Here is an 11,316-nt window from a genome sequence, read left to right as displayed (position 1 = left end):
GCCACTCACAGCCTTGTAGATTCAAACAGCAATTCTTTATTCCCGACCTCTCACCGGCACTCTACACGCAGAGTTCTGGGGAAATCCACACTCTCCACCGGGCTCTGAATCCCAAATACTCTCTGAATCCCGTGAGAACTCAACGGGAACTCAAGGCGCCTGAAGCAGCAGGATACGCCCTATTCCCAGCAGGAATCACCTTAAACCTGGAACCGCCCTAAACCCTGATCGCCCTAAACCCCGCTCCACCCTAAACCCGGATCCACCCTGGTCCTTGAGCAAGGTCACCTTTCATGCAAAGTCACTGCAAATGACCTGGGTCCACAATGGAGAGTCCTTCCTCTAAGCAACATGGGGTAGGCTGACAAAGAAATTGCCATGCGTCATTCCTACTTGGCAATGGCTCTCAGCACCTAATGGCTAATGATATTGACAATTTTTTCATTTATTTATTGGTCATTTGTATTTCTTCTTTCAAAAAGGTGTTTATTCAGATCATTTGCCTAGTTTTATTATTATATTTTTTAAATTTATTCTTTTTAGATGACAGTAGAGTGTATTTTGAAATATTATACATAGAGTATGACTTATTCTAATTAGGATCCCATTCTTGTGGTTGTACATGACGTGGAGTTACACTGGTCATGTATTCTTATATGACATTTGCCCATTTTTCAGTTCGAACACTTTTGAACCTAGTGAAGTGCACTCTCTTCACGAGCATGAAAATCACAGTAGAAATAAAGGGGTTTAAAACCATACTGAAGAAAAAATGCACACTTATTTCCCTGTGCTTTATGAATTCCAGAGTTTTACTAATCTTAAGGAAAATGAAATTTTTTAAAAAAATTATACAATGCCTATTATTCTTAAAATCTACTACTCAATAATTTGATCAAAATGTGTAACACCAAATACTAGAGGTTGGGAATTGGAGAGAAACAGGGAGGATGGATAAGAGGCATGAAAACGGAGCCATATAATAAGATCTGGTGTTCTACAGCACAGCATAGCTCACAATATCCTAGCCTCGGTTTTATAAATAGCTAGAAGAGAGGAGCTCAAAGACTCCAAGTACAAAGTCATGATAAGAAGATGGAAACATTTCCACCACTTCTTTTTTTTTTAAAGAGAGAGAATTTTAATATTTATTTTTTAGTTTTCGGGGGACACAACATCTTTGTTTGTATGTGGTGCTGAGGATCGAACCCGGGCTGCACGCATGCCAGGCGAGCGTGCTACCACTTGAGCCACATCCCCAGCCCAATTTTTCCACCTCTTCTAATTGCTCAAAAGGATATGAAAAACTGAGGTATAAATATAGAAAAACATTTACAAAATTTTCATACTGAATACTAAGCAAAACTAATAAAAGAAATCAAACAAGATCAGTTAACTGTAAACACCCAATTAGGCTGCAAGATACAACATGGTAATGAAATCAATTCTCTTCTAAACATATGTACAGCAAGATTTTTTGTAGGTATAACAAGTTTCTTCAAAATATCATACAAAAGAGAAAAACTAGAATAGAGAATGAACTAGAATAATTCTATTTTCAATTTTCAGTTTTTTGAAAGAATAATAAATGAGGGGAGTCAGTCTACTCAATTTTAAGACTCCTATGTAATTAAATAATCAAAATGAACACAACAAAGAGGACTCAAAAATACATTCTTACAAATATACCACACTGATTTTTGGCAAAGTACAAAAGCAAGTTGTTGGAGAAAAGCTCTCCTGTCAAATGGTGTTAGACAAATTTGTCTTCCATAGGCAAAGAGAAATGAACCTGGACTTAGTCTCCCTGAGTTCAGCGTCAGTGACAGTCACCGTGCCTACACTGTAAGACCTTGCCACTGTTGCTCTTTGACTTCCTGCCTCCATTCTCTGCATTATCATTGTTATACATTTTACATTCACCAAAAATACACTCAATGACATTGCTTTCAAGGCTCAATCATCTTTTAAAAAATCTTTTACATGATACAAGGAATGTTTTCTCTTTATAGAAATATTTACTATTTTTGGTTTCTCGTTCCTTTGGGAGCCCAGTTACCTCCCTCTTTCCCTTCCATCTACCCTGTTAGCTCATGGATGAGTCCTGAACAGCCTATTGTCCAATGTTGGGAGACGGTTCCTTTCTACATTTTGTCCATTTTTCTGACTGGAATGGAAGGAGGGTAAGTAGCAATCCCAGTTACTCCATCACAGTTAGAGAGCAGCTTTCCTCTGCACACCCCTCCACCATGATGCCTCTGCCTCTGCTAAAAGCCGTGGCATCAGCCAACCATGGACTAAAACCTCTGAAAACTTGAGCCAAAATAAATGTCCCTACCTTGAAGTTGTTGTTGTCTGGTGTTTTGTCACAGCAACAGAAAGCTGACTTATACAGCTGAGGTCTCAATTACCCTTCAAGGACACACCCCCAGTGTCCTAATTTCCTTCCACTAGGTCCCATCTCCTGTTCCACCACCTCAAAATAGTGCCACAGGCTGGCAACCAAGTCTTTAATAATGGGTCCTTTAGGGGACACTCCAGGTCCAAGCCCTAATGCACTCCTCATAGAAGGAGTATTTCGGGGAAAAGAATTTGAGAGAAAGCCTGGCCTCCATTCAGTCGTATCTCACTACAAGATTGAAGCACCCCTGTAGAGAATCAGATGTAACTGCGTTACTATTACTGTCCTTGATGGAGTCTGCCTGCAAACAGGATATTCTGTCAAGGTATAGATAGGTAACAGCGGACATGCTTGAAAACGAGGTGTCTGCTGTCCTTGGGAGGACTTGCCTGCAAACGGGATGTTCTGCCAAGTGGGCTAGGAGGGCGCTGAGAAAAATTTTATTATCTGTTCTTAACAAAGAGCAGAGCTCAACATACTCCGGGCCGAGAATAGATTAGCCATGAGAAGCGGGTCACTTCTGATTAGAAAGTAAAACTTCTGTATGCTATGTTTAATTAGCTGAAAGACCTGATTTATTGCTGTTGGAAGGCTGCCTTCTTTGTTCACAAGACTATAAAAAGATTGCTGTACACAATAAAGCACTGTTTTTCTGCTGCTGCTTTGCTTGCTCTGCTTCGTCTTTCTTTTCCCATGCTGACCTGCACGTGAATTACTGCAACACACCCCTGGCTTCAATCCCCAGTACTGAAAAAAAAGAAGAAGAAGGAGAAGGAGAAGGAGAAGGAGAAGGAGAAGGAGAAGGAGAAGGAGAAGGAGAAGGAGAAGGAGAAGAAGAAGGAGAAGGAGAAAAAGACAAGACTTACTTTGCTTCAAACATGTAAATAGGTTCCCTGAGCTCTCCCTAGGGTTTCTGGGTCTCTCTGTGTCTATGTACGTAAAACCTGCTCCTGGCCCCCAGCTCCCTGTTAGAGTCTATCTAGAGCAGGTCTCAGTCTGACACGTCTTGGATGCTGGCTAAGTCCCACTCCCTGCTCACATTTCCACTCAGGTAGGAGGTTTAGGAAGTCTCACTTTGAACTTTGCCTGCTGTTTCTTCATGCCAACTTACTAGGGGACTCTGTGCTTTGCGTAAAGAGGTGACAGTTTAACCCAGATGACTCCACTTTTTGAGTGTATGTGCTATTTTTTAGAATTAGGAGGAAACAAAGGATCCATTGGCACTCTGAAATCTAAACAGTGACATCTGGACTGTGGAGAGTAGTTTAAGAACATTCACATGTTTGCTTTTGGGACTTTCTAAACACAGGAATGTGGCTGAAGTCTGTTATAGGCATCCATCTGTCCTTGGAAAGATGAAGGCATGTTTAGTTATAAAAGAAATAAGATGCTGGGTGCAGTGGTGCACGCCTGTAATCCCAGCAACTCAGGAGGCAGAGGAAGGAGGATTGCAAGTTCAAGACTAGTCTGGGCAACTTCTCAAGAGCTTCTCTCAAATTAAAAAACAAAAAGGGTTGGAGATGTAGCTCAGTACAGGAACAGCACCCCTGGCTTCATCCCAAGTACTGAAAAAAAAAGAAGGAAAAGACAGATTCCTTTTTCTCATACATTTTTTAAACTGGGAGTTAGACGTGGTTGGTTTGCTGAGAGAGATCAGAATCAAGTTCAATTTTTTTTACATTGTTACTCGTAGATGGAATAGATAGGACACTGAGATTTTGTTCAAACTTGTTTTCAGAATATATCCCATCACTACAGAAAGTTCTGTTGGTGCAATTGAGGAGTAAGGTGTGCAGGTCCCTTGCACAAGCAAGTTTAGATAGCTCCTCCCCTCACTTCCTTTCTGCTCCTCCTCCTCCTCCTCCTCAATATTCTGGCTTAGCATTGCCTGCAAAATCAGAAAAGGGTACAAGACCCAGATTTTCCAGGTAAGGGAATGCGTGTCTGTTTTGGGGAGGAAAATGTTAAATTTGGTGGGGAGGGGACCTCTCTATTGGCTCTATGTCCTAAACTTTTTGGCAAACTTGTTTTCAGAATATATTTCTTGTTGGCTCCTGTTTCCTGTCTTTGCTGATTTGAGGTTGTAATCTGTTTTGAAGGCTGAGCCTTACAAATTGATGTCTTTTTCAGGGGTTACTGTTTAGAGGATACTTGTCTTACAAATAAATTATTCCTGCCCTGGTTGTAGAATTTATGAATAAACTTGGCTGTTCCAGGGTTAGAGTCGGCTGAGTGGACCCAATTAGCCCTGAGGGGCTGGTGGGAAGAACATTGATACCTGTAAAGGGCACAGCTTGGTGTGCAGCTCCCCAGAACTGACCCGTAGGTCAGGATCAGAGGCTGTGTAGTGGGAGGCCTTGTGACCCCACTAACTGTCTGCTCAGAGCTGCCTGCTAGGGACCTGCTGCCTCAGAGACAGTCCCTTCCTGGGTTCAGCCAGAAATGAGCTCTCCCTAGGAGCGGGGAGAAGGGGTATGCTTTCCTGTGTGACTTGCAGTTCAGGAGAAGCTGGGACTGATGCGTGTTTATTCTTTAGGCAGAGTAGGAGAACTTAGCTACCCAAGATCAGCACTCACAAAAGCACTTTCCCCTAGTCTTGCATTTAGATTAGGGTCAGTAGAGCAGCATTAGAGAGCCCATGTGTGGAAAGCAGGACCTTAAGAAACACCCAGGCCAGATGTGGTGGCACACACCTATAATCCCAAATGTGGAGAAGCCAATTGGGAGGCTTGAGACAGGAAGATCGGGAGTTCAAAGCCAGCCTCGGCAACTCAGTGAGATGCTGTCTTGAAATAAAATACAAAAATTTCAAAAAAAAAGGCTGAGGATGTGGCTTAGTGGTTAAGTGCCTCTAGGCCCTGAGTTCAACCCCTGTACCCCAAACAAAACACAAACAGCCTGTTTTCCTAATGCTGGCCTCCTATATCCACTTCTAATACCAATCACCAAAATCAACTCTGTGGTTTCAGCTTATTTTTAAAAGTTCTATGATTTCTCTTCCAGGTTTACAGGAAGCTGTTTCCTCTCTATTCCTAAAGAATAAAGAAATACTTACCCCCTTTTTCCTTTTTGAAAAAGAAGTGCTTGACTTTCTGTTTCAAATCTATAATTTATGGCTCCCTGCCTGGTGACCTTGTCCTTAACAAGAGCATTTTCAAACTGTCCTGGCTCAAGTCTGCACCTGTGACAGTTTTTCAAAATGTTCAGAGGTAGCAGTGAAGGATAACATTTTAAAAAGAACACTGTGCTTCTATGCCACCAAGAGTTGACCATCAGGAAGGAATTGTCATTTATACGGAGTAGACATGGGTTGGATATAATGATCAAACAGAGAGGGGCAAGAAGCTGAGGGATTATTGATCAATTGATTTATTTAGCAAACATTTATTGAGAACCACCCTTTGTCCAGTATTATGCTTGTCCCCAGAGAAAAGGGGGGCGACATATGGTCTTCCCATCACAAAGCTTATGGGGGGGCAGTAGAACATCCTACAAATAGCTTCCTCTTCTGACATGAAAAGGCCCTGGAGTCCAGTTAGAGCCAACAGCCAGGGAGCACACCAGCGCTGGCTTGTGGTCAGCATGGTGCTGGGTGAAGTGTGGAAGACCTCTGAGGCCTGAGGGCTGCCCGGGCATGAGCTGGGCACTGGTCTGAATTGGGAGAAAAAAGAGTCTGCAAAGGGCTAAAAGTTGGAAGGAATCCAGAGGGTTCTGGGAATGTTGAAGGAGCCGCTGTGGCTAAAGCTATGAGAGAAGGAAGTTATCACGCAGGGCTTTCCGGGTCATTCTGAGGATCTAAACTACTTTCTAAAGGCAGTAGGCAGCAACTAGGGGATTTAAGCAAGAAAAGAAAAAAGTAAAATTTTAGTTTTAAAACTGGTGGAATTGGAAAGGGAAGGAAGACAAGGTGATCAGTTAGGAAAGTGATACGTGCAAACCAGTGGCAGAGGAGGAGCAGGGAGACGGAGAGACACAAATAGTTCTGAGATTTGGGGGGCCAGAATCAACAGGATTCGGGGCGGGAGGATGCAGGTGAGGAAAGAAGAGTACGACATGACCCTGGGTCTGGCGGGAGCCCCTGGCTGAAGAGGAATCCTGTGGGAGGTGGAGGACCTGGGCTCCCTTTTGGCCAGCTTCTGTCTGAGAAGCCCATGGAACAGCCAAATGAGGCCAAAGTGCAGGGCGGAGGTTTGGAACACGGAGCAGGGGGTCTGTAGCCTGCAGAGGCTGGTGAGAGGCCCACAGGGCAGCCCCCAGGGAGAGAGGGGCCGGGCTGGAGCCGGCACCCAGAAAGCCCTGAGGTTTGTGTGTGTGTGTTTGGGGGGGGGGGGATGATGGAACGACCTAGAAGTGAAACTGAGAGCAGAGGGTTGAGGTGAGGTTTTGGGAAATGAGGCAGGAGCCGTCAGAGGAGAGGTTTACAGCAGGAGAAAACACTGACAGCCAGATCAGACGCTGCAGTCACTCTGCCTTCCCCACACTGTGCGATTTTCTACTTTTATCTACAGGAATCCAAACCATAATGGCAGCCCAGTACCATGATGTGGATTTCTACCACAGCACACCAGGGACCAGCTATGGTGAGACATGCGCAGGGCCCCAGGCCTGGCCGCTGGGAAGAGGGCTGGGCGGTGGGGACCACTCTGGTTCTGACGGCCAGTCCCCACTTCAACAGGAGAGCAACGTCCCCAGCCTTGCTCCTCATTTCTCTCCATTGACCCAGATCTTTTCCTTCCCTCCACCCTCTCCATTTCCTCCCGAGGTGGCCGTAACAGCTACTTCGGGGAGAAACGGAAAGGGCCCCCATAGATCCAGGGCTCAGCACCATTTCTCACTCCCTGCTTCCCACAGCACAGACACCGCACAGCAGCGGGCGAGGCCTCTCTGTTGATCCTCTGCTCCTTTCTTCATCCTGGAGGGGGATTGAGAAGGAGAAATGTGGGAGTAATCAATCCTTCCTCCAGGTCCCTGATTTGCCTGTTGCTGGGGTCCCCTACGACCAACAAAGTCAACAGGCTGACTCAGCACATCACAAAACCCCCCTTTACTCTTTTACCCATAGAAATTGAATATGTCAGTTGAACTGATTTATCAACCTAGCCCACAATTTAGTAGCTTAAAACACCAACTACTTAGTTGGTTCTTAAGGTCAGGCGGACAGTTCTTGGGTCTGAGCCAGCTTCTGGGTCTCGGCCTTGATAGCTTCATGGACCTGTGTGTGGTTAACAAGCTCTTGGGCAGGCCAAGGTGTCTTCAGGTAGGCCGGTCCAAGAGTCTTCACACAGCAGTCGCAGGAAGAGCAGAGAGAAGGTGAACCGCAGTACAGGAGCACTTTTGGAGTCTCTGCTTGAATTATGCATTCCATTGTGGCATTGTCCAAAGCATGTCACTTTGACCATCTTGATTCATCAGTTGCTTTTTAGTGGGAGGAGCTGCAAATCCATATCCCAAGCAGGCGTGCACACAGGGATGGGAATGACGTGGGGCAATCAGCCCATGGATTGCCATTCATACGCTGTCAACACTGGCAGACGGAGGCGGTGTGGGAGCTGGGCTCTGGTGCCCTTCCATTCCACCTGCCATGATTTTCCTGCTCCCCTTGCCCATGGCCAGCAGGCCAGTGCTCCCAGGAGGTTCCAAGGAGGGTGACTTCCTCCCTGATGCTAACTAAATAACAATGTGAATGTCCACCCATGTTTTTCCTTAGACAACTTTTGCCTTCCTTTATCCTGTGTTCTCAGACATACAACTTTTGGAAATATATTTCTTTCATCTCCCGATTCTGGATCTCAAACATAGGAAACTTTGCCATAAAAATAGTGATGAGTTGTGTAACCTGCTACTGGCTCCGTACTGGGAGCTCCATTTGGAATATAAATTGGGAAATCAATCTCCCACTGCAGAAGCTCCAAAGCCAAGTTTTGTGTTCTTTCCTAAATTACTTTGCTGGGATAGCTCTCAGCAGCAGTTCATAGTTCTCTTCTGAAACCATTTATGTCTTCCTCTATGGGCTGGGAAGCCACATATGGTCACAGTAAGGAGCTCAAGGGAATCCTGAAAAGAGAGTGAAAATGGGAGATCAAGGGATGTGCCAGTTGTCCAGGATGGAAATGGCCCAGAAGGCTTTCTATAGACCCTGTGAGTACAGGCTGGCCTCAACAGAGAGAGCATGGGAAGCTGTCGGAGGTAGATTCTAACTCTGTGTCTATTTCCTTGAACGCCCAGGGCCCGGACACCAAGATCACAGAATTTCCCAATTGAGAATTGTATTAATTGGTAAAACCGGAGGAGGAAAAAGTGCCACAGGGAACAGCATCCTTGGAGAGAAAGCATTTAAATCTGGCATTTCATCAAAATCCGTTACTAAGTCCTGTGAGAAAAAGTGCAGTGTGTGGAACGGAAGTGAACTCCTCGTTGTTGATACTCCTGGCATTTTTGACACCGAGGTACAGGATGCTGACACACAGAAGGAGATTGCTCGCTGTGTCCTCCTGACCTCCCCAGGGCCTCATGTTCTGGTCCTGGTGGTCCCATTAGGCCGTTATACTGTGGAAGAACAAAAGGCCACAAGGAAGATCCTGCAAATGTTTGGAGACAGTGCTAGAAGTTTCATGATTCTCTTGTTCACTAGGAAAGATGACTTGGACAGCATCGATTTCCAGGATTACTTAAAGGAAGCTCCAGAAGGCATTCAGGAGCTGGTGGCCAAGTTCCATCATCGCTACTGTGCATTCAACAACAAGGCGACAGGAGCCGAGCAGGAGGCACAGAGGGTGGAGCTGATGACCCTGGTCCAGCAGGTGGTGAGGGAGAACGGGGGAAGATACTTCACCAATAAGATGTACCGGAGGGCTGAGGAGGAGATTCAGCATCAAGTCCTAGCAGTCCAAGAACGGTACAGAGCAGAGTTGGAGAGAGAGAAAGCACAGATAAGAGAGGAGTACGAAAGGAAAATCAGACACCTGGAAAGTGAGTTGGAGCGGGAAAGGAGAAAGGCCCAAATGGAGAGGACACTAGAGGAAACGGAGTCTGTCTATGCCTTGAGGCAGCAGAGTGCCAGAGTGGAGGTCGAGAACCAGAGTTGGATAATTGAATTAATCTTGAAAGCCTTGAATGTTGCTTCCTTGTTCTTCCATCTGTTTATGGATGACTAGACTTAAAGAAAAATGCATTTGGGGCTGGGGTTGTGACTCAGCGATAGAGCGCTCAACTAGCACGTGCGAGGTGCTGGGTTCAATCCTCAGCACCACATAAAAATAAATAAATAAAATAAAGGTATTGTGTCCAACTACAACTAAAAAATAAAAATAAAAAAAATGTTAAAAAAAAGAAAAATGATTTTGAATTAACTTTTGTGCATGGCGAGAGAAAGGGATTCAGTTTCATTTTGTTGCATATGGATTTCCAGTTTTCCCAGCACCATTTGTTGAAGATGCTATCCTTCCTCCATTGCATGCTTTTAGCCCCTTTATCAAATATAAGGTAGTTGTAGTTTTGTGGATTGGTTTCTGTGTCCTCTATTCTGATATCAAATCAGAGACACGCCGTCTGATAGAAGAAAAAGTTGGCTATGATCTACATACTGTGGGGTCGGGCTCCAAATTCCTCAATAGGACACCCATAGCACAAAAGTTAATAACTAGAATCAACAAATGGGACTTACTCAAACTAAAAAGTTTTTTCTCAGCAAAAGATACAATAAGAGAGGTAAATAGAGAGCCTACATCCTGGGAACAAATCTTTACTCCTCACACTTCAGATAGAGCCCTAATATCCAGAGTATACAAAGAACTCCAAAAATTAGACAATAAGAGAACAAACAACCCAATCAACAAATGGGCCAAGGACCTGAACAGACACTTCTCAGAGGAGGACATACAATCAATCAACAAGTACATGAAAAAATGCTCACCATCTCTAGCAGTCAGAGAAATGCAAATCAAAACCACCCTAAGATACCATCTCACTCCAGTTAGATTGGCAGCCATTATGAAGTCAAACAACAACAAGTGCTGGAGAGGATGTGGGGAAAAGGGTACACTTGTACATTGCTGGTGGGACTGCAAATTGGTGCAGCCAATTTGGAAAGCAGTATGGAGATTTCTTGGAAAGCTGGGAATGGAGCCACCATTTGACCCAGCTATTCCCCTTCTCGGTCTATTCCCTAAAGACCTAAAAAGAGCATGCTACAGGGACACTGCTACATCGATGTTCATAGCAGCACAATTCACAATAGCTAGACTGTGGAACCAACCTAGATGCCCTTCAATGGATGAATGGATAAAAAAAATGTGGCATTTATACACAATGGAGTATTACTCTGCATTAAAAAATGACAAAATCATAGAATTTACAGGGAAATGGATGGCATTAGAGCAGATTATGCTAAGTGAAGCTAGCCAATCCCTAAAAAACAAATGCCAAATGTCTTCTTTGATATAAGGAGAGTAACTAAGAACAGAGTAGGGTCGAAGAGCATGAGAAGAAGATTAACATTAAACAGGGATGAGAGGTGGGAGGGAAAGAGGGAGAGAGAAGGGAAAATGCATGGAAATGGAAGGAGACCCTCAGAGTTATACAAAAGTACATACAAGAGGAAGTGAGGGGAAGGGGGAAAATAATATAAGGGGGACAAACGAATGTCAGTAGAGGGAGCAGAGAGAGAAGAGGGGAGGGGAGGGGAGGGGAGGGGAGGGGAGGGGAGGGGGGATAGTAGAGGATAGGAAAGGCAGCAGAATACAACAGACACTAGTATGGCAATATGTAAATCAATGGATGTGTAACTGATGTGATTCTGCAATCTGTATATGGGGTAAAAATGGGAGCTCATAACCCACTTGAATCAAATTGTGAAATATGATATATCAAGAACTATGTAATGTTTTGAACAGCCAACAATAAAAAATTTAAAAAAA

At 44.5% G+C, this 11,316-nt stretch overlaps 1 protein-coding gene across 1 annotated transcript; it reads left to right on the top strand.

Moving 5' to 3' along the window:
• The first annotated feature begins 4,217 nt into the window (after positions 1-4,217).
• On the top strand, positions 4,218-10,066 carry LOC124090531 (GTPase IMAP family member 4-like). The gene is made up of 3 exons (XM_046441162.2): positions 4,218-4,329; positions 6,910-6,981; positions 8,627-10,066. Exons 2-3 carry the CDS (start codon positions 6,924-6,926, stop codon positions 9,553-9,555), a joined length of 987 nt encoding a protein of 328 aa, XP_046297118.1. The 5' UTR covers positions 4,218-4,329; positions 6,910-6,923; the 3' UTR covers positions 9,556-10,066.
• Positions 10,067-11,316: the final 1,250 nt, after the last annotated feature.

Source organism: Marmota monax, unplaced genomic scaffold, assembly GCF_021218885.2.
Source record: "Marmota monax isolate L192 unplaced genomic scaffold, Marmota_monax_Labrador192_F-V1.1 WCK01_AAM20220418_F8-fsc01179, whole genome shotgun sequence".
In the NCBI taxonomy this organism is placed as follows: Eukaryota; Metazoa; Chordata; class Mammalia; order Rodentia; family Sciuridae; genus Marmota; species Marmota monax.
The sequence above is the reverse complement of the archived record's forward strand: the minus strand, read 5'-3'. Positions and strand labels throughout refer to the sequence as shown.